The sequence below is a fragment of the Lepidochelys olivacea genome (assembly GCF_965140295.1).
Source record: "Lepidochelys olivacea isolate rLepOli2 genome assembly, chromosome: 1".
Taxonomy (NCBI): domain Eukaryota; kingdom Metazoa; phylum Chordata; order Testudines; family Cheloniidae; genus Lepidochelys; species Lepidochelys olivacea.
In genome coordinates, this window is record NC_140411.1 from 307,830,227 (window position 1) to 307,849,090 (window position 18,864).

The 18,864-nt window shown below is 41.7% G+C and overlaps 1 protein-coding gene across 1 annotated transcript in view; it reads right to left on the bottom strand.

Annotated features, from left to right (window-relative positions):
- Positions 1–18,864, bottom strand: part of CTTNBP2 (cortactin binding protein 2) — a 187,581-nt gene that overhangs the window by 44,906 nt on the left and 123,811 nt on the right. Inside the window, 4 exon segments of the mRNA XM_084617298.1 lie at positions 11,003–11,082; positions 11,580–11,675; positions 15,742–16,017; positions 18,681–18,798. Coding sequence (XP_084473424.1) covers positions 11,003–11,082; positions 11,580–11,675; positions 15,742–16,017; positions 18,681–18,798 — 570 coding nt within the window.

The following is an 18,864-nucleotide window of genomic DNA, read 5'->3' on the forward strand; positions in this document are numbered from 1 at the left end:
AACCCCTCAAACCCAAATTATTCTATAAAACCCATCAACATTTAAGTTTTTGCCAGATTTATTTTAAGTTAAGGCAAAAACTACTCTTCAAACTCCAAAAATATAATTTACACTAACAATGTAGTAACCCAGTGTCATAATATTAGACCTGTTTGACTAAGCTGATTTAATTTGACCTCTTGGGTTATAAAAAGCATGCTGAAGAGGCAAAGAGATACCTGTTCTACAAGTATGAAATGTAAACCAATTATCCCACCATTCATATTTAAAGGTAGCTGCTTTGGGTTTACTACCTATTATCTAAATGCATCAGTCTCTCTTATTTAAAAACAAGAACTTTTTTTTCCCCATTATATAACCATCTTGCTACTTTTATATAACCATTGGCCAGGAACGGCAAACCGCGCCCACCAGGAGCTGCCAGTGGACTACCCTGATAGGCTGCGTGCTGAAGGTTGCTGACCCCTGTTCCATACTATTATAATGCCCACATTTAAAAAAAAATATTTCCAGTTCTCTATGATGATTTTACTTCAACATGTTTTATTTTTTTTAACTGAATGACAAAGCTGCAGCTTTATCTCGAACTGAAACTCACAAATGCACTGTATAATGTTCTGGAGAACTAAAACCCATTTCAAATCAAAACTACTTGTGGGCCTTCACTTTGTAAAATGCTATTAAAGTAGTGCTCATGTTTAATTAACTGTCAAGGGAGCACAGTTAAACTACTGGGTAATTATCCGACTACTGCAAACATTGTTTACCTAATTTACCAGCAGAGGGCTCTGGAGGTAAATTTTTACTTGTGTTTTAATTAGGTTTAAACTGGCTCTATAGCTATGAAAACAATGACCTCCAAAAGCTAATTTACCCAGATTTGCTTTCTCATCAGTTTTCATACACCAAATAACTTGTGTAATGAAAAATGATATTTTTATACAAACAAAGCTGCTGCTCAGTAAGGAATAGGGTTTCTCTAATAATGGTTGATATGAACCAACTTATTTTAATTTTGTTTCCTCTTTAAAGCTGCTAATAATCACTTGTATATTACATTTCATTAAATAATTCATCAATCAATTGGTAGCTAGTACAAATTAATCTAATGACTTCATTTCCAGGCTTGCAATTTATTTTTTATGTGACAGAAAATAAGGGATTGAAGGAAAAATGTCCTTTTGAAAAGAGAAAATGTTATTTTAAGTGTTGTCCATACAGTACACGCTGGAGTTTTAAAAAATATCTTTTAACTAAAATACTACTCCCTCGCATACCTTCCTCCTCCTTCCCCCACACAAAGGCAAATCAGAACAGTCCTGTGAATCCTAAAAAGGTGCACAGAAATTATGAAGCACTAGTGGAAAAATGTCAACATATCAGACTGTCAGTTTTTCTGATGTCCAGAGAACAAGTTAGGGACATTTTGAAAGAAATAATGAGTTACATAGTTTTTACTGAACCAAAGGACTGATGAATTCAGATGTAAGAGCTGACCGTGGTCTTGTTACAGCCGGTCCGGTTAGTTGGGCAGGGGCCAGGGAAGGGCTGCTGACAGGTTCATGAATGTGCCAAATCAGTGATGGTGAGGCCACGCCAGGGTGATCATGCTAACCCGCGCCCTGTCTCTCTTGATCTTTGCCAGGACCTTGGTGATGAGTGGGATTGGAGGGAACATGTACATCAGGCCCCCACCCACGACAGGAGGAAGTCACTGGAGAGGGAGTCCTTGCCGAGAACAAAACAGATGATACTTTCTGTTTTGCCAGGTGGTGAATAGGTCCACTTGAGGAGTTCCCCACCTCTGGAAGACCATGTAGGCTACATCGCAGTGGAGCGACCACTCATGGTGAAAGGAAAAGGCCCTGCTGAGGTGATCCACTAGTGTGTTCTTGATGCCAGGGAGGTGACAAGCCTCCAGGTGGATCTCGTGGTTGACGCAAAAGTTCCAGAGCCAAAGTGCCTCCTGGCAGAGAGCCGATGAGTGCGCTCCCCCTTGCCTGTTGATGCAGAACATCAAGGCTGTGTTGTCCGTCAGGACTCTCACCACCTTGGCCTGACAGGTGAGGTAGGAACACACCGCACGCCAATCAGACCTCTCCGAGATCTCTGATGTTTATATGGAGCGCCATCTACTCCGGGGACCACATACCCTGGGTCTGAAGATCTCCAAGGTGCGCACCTCAGCCAAGGTCCAGGGTGTCTGACACCAACTCGATGGAGTAAGGAGAGTTGTCCATGGATCTGGGGTTCACTTTCCTGGGGAATTACTTTGATTTCTACACATTTATGTGGTTCTTAAATGGTTAAGGAAAGGCCAAACAATTGGATGATTAACTAGATAACCTCCTGCTTCAGGCATCACTTGCATCTGTTCACCTTGTGCCTGCTGAGTTAGTGTGCCTTTTCATTCAGGTCTCCCTTTATATGAGTTGCCCTGAGGAAGAGGAGAGAACTCTCCTCTCACAGCATGATTTTCATTGCTTCAGCTTGTAGTGCTGGGCTTCTTGCTGCCCCCTTGGTTGTTCACATATGTGACTGGGATCATGTTGTCTGACAATCAGGATGTGGTTCTTCTCAAGGCTTTTTTGATGCTGATAATAAAGCCATGCTCCTGCAGGAGATTCAAGGTCGAGGATTGTAGCTCAGTGTGCTGTTGCTAGGGACAGAGCTCTGATTAAGATGTCGTCAGGGAAGGTGACATGAGTTTGCCTACAATTTCCACCACCATCTCTGTAAAGATCCAGAAGGGCCAATGACAAGCTGAATAGGAGTGTCCTGAATGGAGACTGCTACCTGCCATTGGCAAACCTTAGGAACCTGCAATGGCCCAGTCTGATTGGGTTGTGGATATGTGCATCTGTCAGATCCACTGAAGTCAGAAGATTCCCCTGGGGACAGGGATGACACTGTAGCAGTTAGAGTCTCTATCTGGAACTACGTTTCCTTCATCCACTTGTTGAGCCTTTTGAGATCTGGATTGGCTCAGACTCCTTCCATACACTTCTGAACGATAAAGAAGATGGAGTAGCACCTTGAGAATCTTTCTTCTGAGGGAATGCTCTCTATTACTCCCATATCTATTACCATAGCCCTGGTCTAAACTACAGGGTTAGGTCGAATTTAGCTGCGATTTTATAATGAATGCGTCTACACAAGCAACCCCATTCCGTCGACCTAAAGGGCTCTTAAAGTGACCTCTGTACTCCTCCCCGACAAGGGGAGTAGTGCTAAAATCAACCTTGCTGGGTCGAATTTGGGGCAGTGAGGACGCAAATCGACGTTATTGGCCTCCGGGAGCTATCCCAGAGTGCTCCAATGTGACCGCCCTGGACAGAACTTTCAACTCTGATGCACTAGCCAGGTACACAGGAAAAGCCCGGGGAACTTTTGAATTTCATTTCCTGTTTGGTCGGGGTGGCGCGCTCAGCAGCGCAGGTGACCATGCAGTCCCCCCAGAATCGCAAACAAGCTCCAGCATGGAGCTAACGGGAGTCACTGGATCTGATTGCTGTATGGGGAGAAGAATCTGTGCAGGCAGAACTCTGATCAAAAAGAAGAAATGCAAATATATATGCCAAAATCGCACAGGGCATGATGGACAGAGACTACAACAGGGACAAACAGCAGTGCCACGTGAAAGTCAAGTTGCTCAGGCAAGCCTACCAAAAGACAAAGGAGGCAAACGGTCGCTCTGAGTCAGTGCCCCATACATGCCACTTCTATGATCAGCTGCATGACATTCTATGGGGGGGAACCCTACTACTGCCCCATCACTGTCTGTGGACACCTGCCAGGGGGGAGTCTCATGCAACACAGAGGAGGATTTTGTGGATGAGAGGAGGAGAATGTGCAGCAGGCAAGCGGTGAATCCGTTCTCCCCGGCAGCCAGGACCTTTTCATCACCCTGGAACCAAAACCCTCGCAAGGTGGGATCCCCGACTCTGAAGGCGGAGAAGGCACCTTTGGTGAGTGCACATTTGTAACTACAGTACAGAGTTTAAAAGCAATAGTGTTTAATGTTTGATTTGCCCTGAAGACTTGGGATTCATTCGCAGCCAGTACAGCTACTGGAAAAGTCTGTTAATGTGTTTGAGGATGGAGCGGGAATCCTCAAGGGACATCTCCATGAAGCTCTCCTGGAGGTACTCTGAAAGCCTTTGCAGAAGGTTTCTGGGGAGGGCTGCCTTATTTCGTCCTCCATGGTAGGACACTTTACCATGCCAAGCCAGTAGCACGTAGTCTGGAATCATTGCAGCACAAAGCATGGCAGTGATTGGTCCTGGGTTTTGGTCGCATTCAAGCAACATTCGGTCTTTATCTTTCTGTGTTAGCCTCAGGAGAGTGATATCATTCATGGTCACCTGGCTGAAGTAGGGTAATTTTTGTAAGGGAACAGTAAAAGGACCCCATTCATGCTGGGCTGTTTGTGCTTGGCTAAAAGGGATCATCCCTGAGAATAGCCATGCAGTGGGGAGAGGGGTGAAGGGGTCATCCCAAATAGCCACGTGGAGGGGTGCAGGGAGCTGTGTGTTGCACATCCACTCGAAAACTGCAGCCCTTCCTTTTAAATGGCAAACCCAATCAGCATTGCTTGCTATGGGAAAGGAGGACGCTGCAGTTTGAAAACATTCCCACATGTTATGAAGGTGTTAGAAGCCAAACCTGCGTACCCTTTGGCTTACCATGGCTGCTGGGAAACCAAATTCTGTTGCCCAGCCATGTGTGATGTGTCACAATACTGGCAGGCGCTCAATGTGAAAGGCAAAATGCAACCTTGTACCTAAAGCATGTGCTGTCTGCTATGAATTGCTTGATTCACTGTGGAAAGAGTCTCCCTTTTGTTCTCAGAAATGTATTATCTTAAATTTTTCTCTCCCTTTTTATCTCCCTGTAGGTGCAAATGTTTCTATGCTCCCCCTATCATCTCCGTCCCTGAGGTTATCGCAGATTAGGAGGCAAAAAAACGCACTCGCAATGACATGTTTTCTGAGCTCATGCAGTCCTCCCGCACTGATAAGGCACAGCTGAATGCATGGGGGCATTCAGTGGCAGAGTCCGGGACAGCATTAAGTGAGCACGATGAAAAGAGGCAGGATGCAATGCTGAGGCTAATGGGGGAGCAAACGGACATGCTCAGGTGTCTGGTAGAGCTGCAGGAAAGCCAACAAGAGCACAGACCGCTGCTGCATCCACTGTACAACCACCGGCTCTCCTCACCCAGATGCCCAAGAATGTGGGGGGAGGGCCCTCAGGGCACCCAGCCACTCCACTCCAGAGGATGGCAAGCAACAGAAGGCTGTCATTCAAACAGTTTTGATTTGCAGTGTGGCTACATAAGCAATGTGCCCTTGTCTTCCCTCCTCCCCAACCCCACCTGAGCTACCTTATCAGCTATCTCCCTTTTTTTTTTAACTAATAAAGAAAGAATGCATGGTTTCAAAACAATAGTGACTTTATTTCCTTTGCCAGCTATGATCGAAGGGGGGAGGGTGGTTGGCTTACAGGGAATTAAAATCAACAAAGGGGACGGGTTTGCATCAAGGAGAAACACATACAACTGTCACACCGTAGCCTGGTCATGAAACTGGTTTTCAAAGCCTCTCTGATGCGCAGTGTGCCTACCTGTGCTCTTCTAATTGCCCTGGTGTCTGGCTGTTCAAAATTGGCAGCCAGGAGATTTGCCTCAACCTCCCACCCCACCATAAACATCTCCCCCTTACTCTCACAGATATAATGGAGCACACAGCAAGCAGTAATAACGATGGGAATATTGGTTGCGCTGAGGTCTAACCTAGTCAGCAAACAGAGCCAGCAAGCTTTTAAATGTCCAAAGGCACATTCTACCACCATTCTGCACTTGCTCAGCCTATAGTTGAACTGCTCCTTGCTACTGTCCAGGCTGCCTGTGTATGGCTTCATGAGCCATGGGAGCAAGGGGTAGGCTGGGTCGCCAAGGATAACTATTGGCATTTCAACATCCCCAACCGTAATTTTATGGTCTGGGAAGTAAGTACTTCCTTGCAGCTGCTCAAACATCCCGGATTTCCTAAAGATGTGAGCATCATGCACCTTTCCCGGCCATTCCACGTTGATGTCGGTGAAACGTCCCTTGTGAATCCACCACTGCTTGCAGCACCATTGAGAAGTACCCATTGCAGTCTATGTACTGGTTGGGAAGGTGGTCCGGTCCCAAGATAGGGATATGCGTTCCATCTATCGCCCAACACAGTTAGGGAAACCCATTGCAGCAAAGCCATCCACTATGACCTGCACATTTCCCAGACTCACGACCCTTGATAGCAGAACGTGATTGCATTGGCTACTTGAATCACAGCAGTCCCCACAGTAGATTTGCCCACTCCAAATTGATTCCCAACTGACTGGTATCAGTCAGGCGTTGCAAGCTTCCACAGAGCTATCGTCATTCACTTCTCAACTGTCAGGGAAGCTCTCATCTTGGTATTCCTGCGCTTCAGGGCAGGGGAAAGCAAATCACAGAGTTCCAGGGAAGTGGCCTTATGCATGCGAAAGTTTAGCAGCCACTCGGAATCATCCCATACCTGCAAGACTATGCAGTCCCACCAGTCTGTCCTTGTTTGCCGGGCCCAGACTCAGCATTCCACTGTATCAACCAGCCCCATTGCCACCATGATGTCCCAATTGCCACATCCCAGGCTTTCAGGAACATCTGTGTCCATGTCCTCCTCACAATCGTCCTCGTGCTGCCGTCTTTTAGCCAGGTTCTGCACATACTGCAGTATAATGAGCGAGATATTTACAATGATTGCAACAGCAGAGGTGAGGTGAGCGGGCTCCATGCTATGGCATCTGCATGGGTAACCCAGGAAAAAAGGCACAAAATGATTGTCTGGAGCTGCTTTCACGGAGGGAGGAAGGGAGGGGAGATTGACAACATGTACCCAAAACCACCCACGACAATGTTTTTGCCCCATCAGGCATTGGGAGCTTAACGCACAATTCCAGTGGGCAGTAGAGACTGCGGGAACTGTGGGATAGCTTCCCACAGTGCACCGCTCTGTGAGTTGATGCTAGCCACGGTAGTGAGGACACACTCTGCTGACTGAATGTGCTTAGTGGGGACACACACAATCGACTGTATAAAATCGATTTCTAAAAATCGACTTCTATAAAATCGACCTAATTTCATAGTGTAGACATACCCCATTACTCCCATATCTAGGAGGTGAGAAATCTCATTCTGAATTAGAGTTTTACAGGGTTGTTCAAGATGGGGGCGTGATGCTGTCTAACACATTCCCAGCTCAGGCTAGAGCAATAGGGCAATTCACTTGTGTGTGAATATCAAAGAAATGCTAAAAGGTCTTAGTGTGTTCAAGCCAATTCACTTGTGAGAATAGATCAAAAGATGTCGATTGTACTGTTTTCACCTATCTGTATTCTGTTTTCTGCTATCACATTACATGTAATTACATTATCTATGCCCTTCAATTAGATAATCCTACATCAAACGTGTATTAGTATTAGGAGGAAAATTTATTAATGTGTAAAACTTCATGAAAACTAATGAAGGATTGTTTCTGACTATCACATTGTATTTACATTACATTTACCCATTACATGAGATTGGGGCCTGGAAAATGTAAAAGATTGCTAACTTTAAAGCATGGATTATTATGTTCGACACTGAAAGCTCACAAGCTCAGTTTGCATTTAGTCAATAAAGGAAGAGCCCCACTGTGAATGAAAACACTGGCCTAATTGCCTTCCATGGACGATGCTACACTAATGAATCCAGGGATCGATCCTGTATTTCTGAGCTGCCATGGACACGTACAGAGAGCATTCTAGATACAAAGACAGAAATCCACAAAGTCATTTTGGGCAACCCTGAGAGACTTATGGGAAACTAGCAGATTGCTACATCTTTGCTATCAGTTTGGATTTACAAATTTGGACTCATCTGTTAATGTACTTTACCTGCTTTAACCTCTTAATAACTCATTTATTTTTCTTAGCTAATAAACCTTTAGTTAGTTTACTAGAGAAATTTGCTTCTCAGCATTGTTTTTGGTGTGTAATTCAGAGTATGCATTAACTTGGAGTAAGTGACCGACCCCTTGGGGTTGGGAGTAACCTAATGTGAGGTGATTTTTTGGTTTTAATAACCTTTCAACACAAAGTCTAGTTTGTCTGGGAGGCAAAGAGGGGCCTGAGCAAGCATAACGGGACTGTCTATGGCTCCACTGTAAGACTAATATAGTAATCCAGGAGTGCACATTTGTTACTGGCTTGGTAAAATCTCATTATAGAATATACCACCAACTTGGGACGTCTGCCCTATTTTCTGACAGTCTGACCTCAGGTTGACACTCTTAGTGGTGAGCCTACTAGGTGATGGGGGACTGGATGAAAAATGGACAGGGTGGAGCCCGTAACTCAAGCGAGTATCCCTGACCCACTAGTCTGCGGTTGAAGCAACTCATTCCTCCAGGAAATGGGAAATCCTGCTCCCAATCTTCAGCTTCAAGGGGAGACCTTTGCAGTCTCTGTCACAAATGGATGGAGGCTTTGGGAGAGGAGGGTTTCCTTGGGGCTTTCCTCCCAAGCATTGGTTCCATGGCATTCTTCTGGAGAATCTGCTGTCTCTTCACTTGTATTCTGCAAGGCCAAAGGCCAAAAAGAACACCTTTGAAGGCCAGTCCGCATTCTCTTTTAAAGGCATGGTGTAATGTTGGAAGGAACTGTTCAGATTTTTGTGGCATTGTCTACCACTAACTTGTATAGCTTCTTTCTATACAGGGCTCCTGTGAATTTGGCAGAGCACAACACCCACTCTGAGTGGCTATCCATCTTCCAGAGCCGTAGGTGGCATTTGTTCACTGAGCTGGAGTCCATGTGTTTGCCTCAGAATCTAATTACATCCATTGAGGTGTCAGCAATGAATGTTGTTTCCAAGGTAACTTTTTTTAAAATAGAACCAAAGTCAGAGAGCTCTCTACCTTTGAGAGCTCTGAGTTTTCCACCCAGTAGAGAGATGCCCTCCAAAAACAAACAAACAGAAAAAAGCTACTAGTGACACACTGAGGGAGCTCAGGAGGCCTCACAGTCTTTTTTTGATAGTGGCATCCATTTTTCTATCTGGGAAGTCCTTAGGCTAGAACTTCCCTTTGAGGGGATAACCATATCTTTAGCCAGGGACACTATGGCAGCGTCAACTTTTGGTATCTCAGTAATTGGGATTTTTGGTTCCTGGATCCTGCTGAACCTAAGATAATTTCTGTTAATGTGCTTGCTCATGCTTGTCTTATCCCAATCATTCCTGATTACTTCCTTGCAGCGTAGGGGAATTGTGGCCTCAGGGGAGGATTTCAAGGGGAGATATTTGCTCAGAGGCTTACTATCGGAATTTTGATGACGATGAAGATGATAATGAAGAAGACAATGACTGTCCTTCAGCAGGAGACGAGAGAGATGCCAGCCACAGGGCTAAACACTTTGCACTCTCTCTGTGAGGATGCACGCCATACAATGTTATGAAAATATGCTAATGTCTGTGAATATGTAATTGGAATATGCTTCATGCAAAAGGTCTCTTGTAAGGTATCATTACAAAGCTTATAATCTACTGAGTGTGTTTGTCCTATATATAAATGTATCATTGTTGTATCTGAAACTAGAAATATGAACTACAACTCTGAGGTCCTATTGTAATTATGCAAAGTGTTAGCCATTAATGGTGGCTTGGAATCTTGATGGTTCCCATTAACCAGGACAATTGGTTGTAAATGGCTCTGTTTACTTGTAAGTCTTTCTGTATATCTGTGTGCTGGCAAGTGGGTACTGCAGTCTTACAGTGACATGTGATCATGTCACCTGAACTGAAATCCATCTTTAACCTGTTGCTTTTCCATTTAGAAGGAGGGGTGGGAACCCACACCGGGACAAAGGATTCCCACCTTGTGCAAAAGATACATAAGGGGGTGGAACAGAACAAAGGGGGCTGCAGTCATAAGAAATCCTCTAGCTACCACCTGAGCCGGAACAAGGACTGTACCAGGGGAAAGGATTGGGCCCAGATTAGAAAGGAGTCTAGTCTGTAAAAGGAGCTTATTGGAACATCTCTGAGGGTGAGATTTACCTGCATTTAGTTTCCTACTGTATTAGGCTTAGACTTGCGTGTTTTTGTTTTATTTTGCTTGGTAATTTACTTTGTTCTGTCTGTTATTACTTGGAACCACTTAAATCATTCTTTTTATATTTAATAAAATCACTTTTTATGTATTAATTAACCCAGAGTAAGTATTAATACCTGGGGGAGCAAACAGCTGTACATATCTCTCTATCAGTGTTATAGAGGGCAAACAATTTCTGAGTATATCCTGTATAAGCTTTATACAGATTAAAAAGGATTTATTTGGGGTTTGAATCCCATTAGGAACTGGGTATCTGAGTGTTGGAGACAGGAGCACTTCTTAAGCTGTTTTCAGTTAAGCCTGCAGCTTTTGGTTCAGACCTCATTCTGTGTTTGTAGCAGGCTAGTGTGTCTGGCACAAACATGCAGGGCACTGAAGTCCCAAGCTGCCAGGGAAAACGGGCTTAGATGTAATCCAAGCACAACAGGTGGTAGTCCCAAGCGGGTTTCTGTGACCCAACCCATCACACTCTCTATCTGATATTATATTTTAGTGTTTGTGGGATTATTTATTAGTTTAGTAGATTTGTTCATAAAGAAAATTGTGAAAAATTGTGACTGTTTCTCATGTGCTTCTAGGGTCTCTTATTCTAATGATACTGATTATAATATTCCTGATGCTACTAAAGACTGAACCTTTATTGACCACTGAGGTCTAAGAGATTAATCAATAATCAGTATTAATCAATCATTGATCAATAAGGCGACAAAAGACAGAAATCGAGGGTGAGATGGTAGCAGCACTGCAGACTGGATTAAGCAGAGGTTTTCACATATGCCTAAAGGAGATGAGAGCCAGCAGACAGGTGCTAGTCTGGTACCTACCAGCCGGAGGTAGTTCTGCAGTATCGGAAGGTGGATCATAGATGCGTAAGTCACACTGTTTAAGCAGCCTTCTTGAGGACCTTTAAAATACATATGTTATTATCTAATACCTGCAATCCTCATGATTTATAAGAATGTGTAATAAACAAACAAACATTCCTATACTAGCTATTGTGAGACTTTGAAGAATCTCTAAGACTCTATATGGACATCACAGATTCAATCAGAGTTGCTAATCAACTTCTTTTATCAGGAAAAGAATTACCCGTATCTCGTAATACAGGTTTAAAAGGATATCTGTGAGGTACTATAGGTGGTATAGATATTATAAAATAACTGTACCTACAATGTTTACAGCTCCTAAGTGCCACCATGTGTTTCTAAATGCTCCAGGCCCACATATTTGGTTTCAACCAAATTAAGTAATAATTATTTTGCTAACTGAATCGCAAATTTATGGGAAGCAGGAAAGTCGCATGAAATACTAAAGAAAACAAATGGTAGCAAATGATTCATAATCTCTATTACTATGGAATTTTTCAATTTTCAAAAACAAAATAGTTGCAAATGCCTTTACCGAACAAAAACACTGTTATGTGTTCCGTTTTATTTCTCTTCAAAAAATCCCATGGTGCTTGTGGAAAAATCTGACCTGTTGACCAGGAAACATTTCCTGTTTGAAAAAAAAAAACAAGAGAGAGAGAGAATAGAGACATATACATACTATATCTGCATACACCCCTCCACACACGCAGTAAACCTACCCGCCCACACAGAATGTGTACATATATATTCAGTTCTGCTATTTTGAAAAACGGATCAGTTCCATGTATAAGAACTTTTAATTATTTTATATATGGGTGATGACATTTGAACATTTGCTGTTGTATGGAGATTAAAACAATAGTTTAAAATATCACTTTGTAATGAGGTTTTTAAAATAAAATAAATAAAATAAATAAATGTAATAGCTAAGGTATTTTACCTAAATACTAACTCTAATGACTAAAAACTATCTAAATAAACTGAGAAACAAAACTAGCTAGCTAAATCTCAGAGAGCACTGCTGAACTCTGTCTCTAAGTGGGGATGGTAGAGAAGGAACTGAGGAGCCAAGGCCGTGCACGTGCTATGCAAACACTGACAGCTCATGAGGCAGGCACAGTGCGTGGGGTACTGCTGTAGAAATCTCTGATCGAAGGCTCTGGGACACACCTTGATCTGAAGTAACGGAAGTGGAGCACGCATAGGGACACCTCTCAAAGAAGAACGAACCTTTACATTTAATATATTAAACAGTAAACATTGAATAAAACCATGGCAATTTGCTTGATTCAAAGCATAATATATATGTTAGACGAAGGGCCTGATTTTCCACTGCTCTATATCTTGCATAGTCATTCACACCAGTGCAAAGTGACCATAAAATGCTACCAAGTCTGATTTGCATTCACTTCTTGTGTAAAAAGCCATGAAAGCTGAAGAGCAGCATTTTAAGCACACTTTGCACTAGTGGAATGACTACACAAAGGTACAGGGTGATGGAAGATCAAGCCCTAAGATATGCTTGAATTTTGTGTTGCAGTGGCTATTTATGAAAAGATGGGCCACAGTGAAAACAGTAGCTTTATTAATATATTGGCCAAACACATTCATGTAGTATGGTTTTCCCAGTATTGTTCCATGATTATTCTAAGATGGAAGTATCATACTGGAATGATAATCTGTTAATTTTCCTTATCAGTTCCTAGATAAGTAGAGTTTTCACTGAAATAAAATGGGACTTCTCTTTTGCCTATACATGTAAGTATCAATCAGGATCCATTACATGACATGTCCGGTTTGGACATGTCAACAATGCCCCTCTGCCACGTACATTGGCCAAACTGGACTGTCCCTATGTAAAAGAATAAATGGACACAAATCGGACATCAGGAACGGTAACACACAAAAGCCCGTGGGAGAACACTTCAATCTTCCTGGACATTCTATAACAGATTTGAAAGTAACTATACTGGAAAGAAAAAACTTCAGAAACAGACTTCAAAGAGAAAGAGCAGAACTAAAATTCATTTGCAAATTTAACACCATTAATTTGGGCTTGAATAGGGACTGGGAGTGGCTGGCTCATTACAGAAGCAGCTTTGCCTCTCCTGGAATTGACACCTCCTCATCTATTGTTGGGAGTGGACTACATCCACCCTGATCAAATTGGCCCTGTCAACACTGGTTCTCCACTCATGAGGTAACTCCCTTCTCTTCATGTGTCAATATATTTAAGTCTGCATCTGTAACTTTCACTCCATGCATCTGAAGAAGTGAGTTTTTTTCCCCTCGAAAGCTTATGCTCAAATAAATCTGTTAGTCTTTAAGGTGCCACCAGACTCCTTGTTACTTTGCTTAAGAGCCTTTGGTGAGGAACCTTGTCAAAGACTTTCTGAAAGTGCAAGTACACTATATATCCACTGGATCATCCTTGTCCATGTTTATTGACCCACTCAAAGAATTTAAATCAATTGGTGAGGCATGATTTCCCTTTAGAAAAGCTAAACTTCCCCAAGTTGACTCTTCCTCAACAAATTGTGTTCATCTGTATGTCTGATAGTTATAGTTTCAACCAATTTGCCTGGTTCTGAAGTCAGGTTTACTGGCTTGTAATTGCTAGGATTGCCTCTAATTTTTTTTTTTAAATTGGTGTTACATTAGCTGTCTGACAGTCATCTGGTACAGAGGCTGATTTAAGCAATAGGTTACATATCACAGTTTTGCAATTTCATATTTGAGTTCCTTCAGAAATCTTGGGTGAACACCATCTGGTTCTGGTGACTTATTACTGTTTAATTTATCGATGTGTTCCAAAACTTCCTCTTATCAACATCTCCATCAGCTACTCCGATTTGTCACCTAAAAAGAATGGCTCAGATGTGGGAAACTCCCTCATGTACTCTGAAGTGAAGACCAATGCAAAGAATTCATTTAGCTTCTCTGCAATGCCCTTATCTTCCTTGAATGCTTCTTTTAGTACCTCGATCATCCAGTGGATGCACTGACTGTTTGGCAAGCTTCCTGGTTCTGACGTACTTAAAAAAAAATTTGCTTCTAGTTTTTGTGTCTTTTGCTAATTGCTCATCAATTTTTTTTTTTTTGACCTGCCTCGTTATACTTTCACATATGACCTGGCAGAGTTTATGCTCTTTTCTATCTTCCTCAGTAGGATTTGACTTGCAATTTTTAAGTGATGTCTTGCCTCTAACTACTTCTTTTACTCTGTTGTTTAACCATGCTGGCATTTTTCTGGTCCTCTTATTGTTTTTTTTTTTTTAAATATATTTGGGGTATACATATCGTTTGAGCCTTTATTATGGTGTTTTCTAAAAAGGTGCCATACAGCTTGCAGGCATTTCACTCTTATGACTGTTCCTTTTAATTTCCATTTAATGACCCTTCTTACTTTTACATAGTTCCCCTTTTTGAAGTTAAATGTTACTATGGTGGGTTTCTTTGGTATTTTCCCCTTACAAGGATTTTAAATTTAATTACATTATGGTTGCTATTACCAATTGGTTCAGCTATCTTCACCTCCTGCACCAGATCCTGTGTGCCACTTAGGACTAAATCAAGAATTGCCTCTCCCCTTGTGGGTTCCAGGACTAGCTGTTCCAAGAAGCTGTCATTAATGGTGTCTAGAAATCTTATCTCTGCATCCCCATCCTGAGGTGACATGTTCCCAGTCAGTATGGGGACAGTTGAAATCCCCGATAATTATTTGGTTTTCTGTTTTTGTAGCCTCTCTAATCTCCTGGAGCATTTCACAGTCACTCATCATCCTGGGCAGGTGGCTCGTGGTATATTCCTACTGCTATATCTTACTATTCAAGCATGGAATCCATAGAGATTTTATGGTAAAGTTTAATTTAGATTTTCACGCTATTTGACTCTATGCTTTCTTTCACATATAATGCCATTCCACCATTAGTGAGACCTTCTGTCATTCCCATATATTTTGTACTCTGGAATTACTGTGCCCCATTGATCATCATCATTCCAACAAGTTTCTGTGATACTTATTATGTCAGTATTCTCATTTAATACCAGGAACTCACGTTCACCAATCTTAGTATTTAGATTTCTTGCATTTGCATACAAGCACTCATAAAATTTGTCAATATTTAGTTGTCTGCCATGTGCTGTAATTGAATGGGACTCTTTCATTTCACTGTTTCTCTTTAGTTCCTACCTGTAATCTATCATCTATCTTCTCCTCTTTACTAGGATATAGAGTATCCCCTTTAACAAATCCTCCCCTAATGGATGTGTCTGTCAGAACTGTCTACTCCTCCACACCTGTCAGCTTTTCCTCAGCACATAGTTTAAAAACTCCCCTGTGATGTTTTTAATTTTACATGCCAGCAATCTGGCTTCATTTTGTTTTAGGATGGGTTCCTCCTTTCCCAAAAGGGAATTTCCTTGGTCTCTAAGGTTTAAAGCAGCATATCAAGAAACCACATCAAATATTTTCATACTATTTTATTTTATGGAGTAAGTTATACTTAAGTCATTATCTTTATCCAAAGGAGTGTTTTGTGTAATGAATGCAATCATGATGGCCTGATCTAGCCCAGAAGCTGCCACAAGTAATCTTAAATATACTTAACTAAGGAATTAAACAACACATCATGCACCCCACAAACAGGAAAAAGGTTTTGCTTTTCTTTCAAGTTAACAGTGATTATTCATACCTATTTTGATGGAAAATATACTGCTTGCACTGAGGCCAAGGCTGGATTCTGCAGCATTATTAAATGTCAGGTCTTCTAGACTCCTCCATCCATCAGAGGTGATTGCTTGGAAATGGTTTGTCACCGCCTGACTCACAGCTTTCGAAAAATCATCCCATGATGTCTGTTTGCGGATATTTAAAGAACATATTGTGTTTTCTGTGCCATAGTCCTCTGTACCACAGTAGGCTAGTTCTATTTCACTGACTGAAATCCTTAAAGGTACTCTAAGAGCATCTATTAAAAAAAAAATTAGAGAACCTAAGATAGTTAAAATCACACAAAAAACACAATAAAAGAGCTATTGTAAATAAGATTAATAATATGAAGCACTTTTACAGCTTTAGAGCACTGTATCTCAATAGCCCTCTGGAGACAGACAAGTATTATAACACCTATTATTCATTAGGGAATATGGAGAAAGAGCATGGTCCATATCACAATGCAAAAACGTCATAAAACCAGTATTAAATTACAGATTATTATACAAAGCACACAGCATCACTACCTTCATTTTATAAGTATCAATAATAATACACTATTGGTCTATAAGACAAGCTTAAATAATCTTTTATTTCCTCTTTCCAGATCCAAATTCTTACAGATTTAGTCATATGGCTAGTGGTTTCCTAACGTTTCATTTTCTAACAGGGAAGAGCTTTCATTTGTGGTTATGCATATGTATGTCAATGCAATTTTACTGTCATTATAGAAAAAAGCTAATAATTATTTTGTTACAGTTACAGGGGAAAATATCCAATCAAAACATTTTTAATGGGAGTCTGGAAAGCAAAAATTTTGAAATGGATTTCTCTTTGTGGACATTTTCTCTCATAGCAAAATAAAGACATTCCACTGGGTTGTCTATTTTTAAGTGTGTAAACATTTTTAGAGTGTCACCAGAGAAAAAAAGTTAAAAAATAATAAAGGAACAAAGTGTGTGTGTGTGGGGGGGGCGCATTACATACACAGCATAACACATTAGAGGAATAATTTTTGGATCTTGCTGTACTTTGAGAATCGGGACAAAATTCCATACTAGCAATAGATTAAGTAGATTAATATCTGTTTATACTGTATGCCTGAGATGGCCAAACAGTGAGTTGTGAGTCACATGTGACTCTTTTACAGTTAAACTACAGCTCTCAGAGCCCCTTATGCCCTTCCCTCCCTCGCTTCTCTGCCTACCAGATTGTTTGGAGGCACTCAGGGCTTCTGCCCTGTGGTGACATGGTGGGGCTAGGAGTTTCTGCCCAATAGGGAGAGGAATCTTGGGGCTTCAGCCCTGCAGGAGGTGCCTGCTGGGGCGTGTGGCTTTAGTGGGAGCAGGGCTGAAACCCCGTGCCTCAGCAAGTGTGCCCTGCAGGGTTGAAGCCCCGAGACCCCGCACCCAGGACCTTGCAGGGCAGAAACCCCCTAGTCCCACCATCTTGCCATAGGGCTGAAAGCCCGAACCCCATCTCTCGAATTTCTGAAGATTGTCATATGCGGCTCAGAAGGCCAGTAAGTTTGGCCATCCCTGCTATATGCATCATTAAAGGTCACTCTAGGATTGCAAGCCTCACTCTCCCACACCTTCATTGGAAAAATAATACGTATCAGCAAATGACCCTGAAATACTGAGGAAGTGCAGCTACAGGAGAGATGCTGTCTGGTTTGGGGAGCAATTTTGCTGTAACACGACTTTCAATGCTGTTTTGGTTTTGTTCTTATAGTTCAATGGCGAGGTCCTCAGATGATATTAACCAATATAGTTCCAACACAGAGCTGGGCAATAATCTAATTTTTTTGGTTCACTGTAGGTTATCGGGGAAAAAACTGATTGAGGTCAAACTGATATAAATATGGCAAAAAAGGTCAGAGATTTGAAAAAAAATCCATTTCAGGTAGAAGAAACCATCTAATTTAATCTGCAACATTTTATTTCGGGGATTTTTAAAAGGCTAGATTCACAAAATGTCTGGTAGGGATAGTGCTGCCACCTGTAACATTTAGCCCAGTGCTTTGGGCACTCTCAGCCAGCGACAATTCACAGTCATCCATAATGATGTTGACTAGCTACTGGGCCGGGAAAAGAGAGTGAGAATGACTTTCTAGCCTGGTAGTTAAGGCATTTTCCTGCAACATGGGAGACTCAAGTTCGAGTCCCTGCTTCAGTGACTCTATTTATACATAGTGGAACAGTTACAACAGGAGAGAATGAAAGAGATCCACACTAGAACCTGGGTCTCCCACATTCCTGTTAAGAGCCCTAACCACTGGGCAAAAACTTGTAAGCAGGGCACCAGCACCACCTCCTCCTCCCATTTTTGAATGGCATCTAAATTATGGAAAAATGGTTTTGAGCCAATACTATTTGGCAAATTTGTATCAAATCCACTCGTAGTTTCAGGGCAAAAAAACCTTGCACTTTTTGGTGAATAAACTATTAGTCTGGATAAAAATCACCCAGTTCTACTCCAAATCCAATGACAAACAGATGATTTCATTTAAACCTGATGCGGATTTTTCCCCAAGAGTCTGAAAAGAGGAGGATAAGAACAATGAAAGGAAGAAAGGTAAAAGTTCTGATGAAAAATAACTACTAAATATTAATTTACCAATTCCAAAGGATTAGGTTTGTTTCCAGAATTGAGCAATTTATTTGATTTTTTAAAGTTGGCATATTTTAAGGTACTACTAAAAATCAGAATAAGAGGTCACCCAATATCTTCCAACAAGATGTTTTTTGTCATTTATTGTAGCAGAATTCTGAGTAATATGTCTGCACTCTTTAAAAAATAAACTGACCGGGTGAGATTAAGGGTAAACAAACATTGTATTAAATGTTTCTTCTGTGTCCCACAAGACCCTGGCGGCTAAATATTTTAGTGCAGTGCTGTTGGCAAACAGTAACTCACTCAAGTTCTCCAGGAGATGTTTGCAGTCATCAGTGGCAACATCATGCAGTGTTCTATCGCACTTATCTTTCCTTTCAGCCTCTAGTCCACCATGGCTACACAAGATTTCTAGGCAGTTCTGGAAAGATAAGAGCTGTATTATTTGCAGTTTAACTAAATTAACTTGGGCTAAATACTCAAAAAT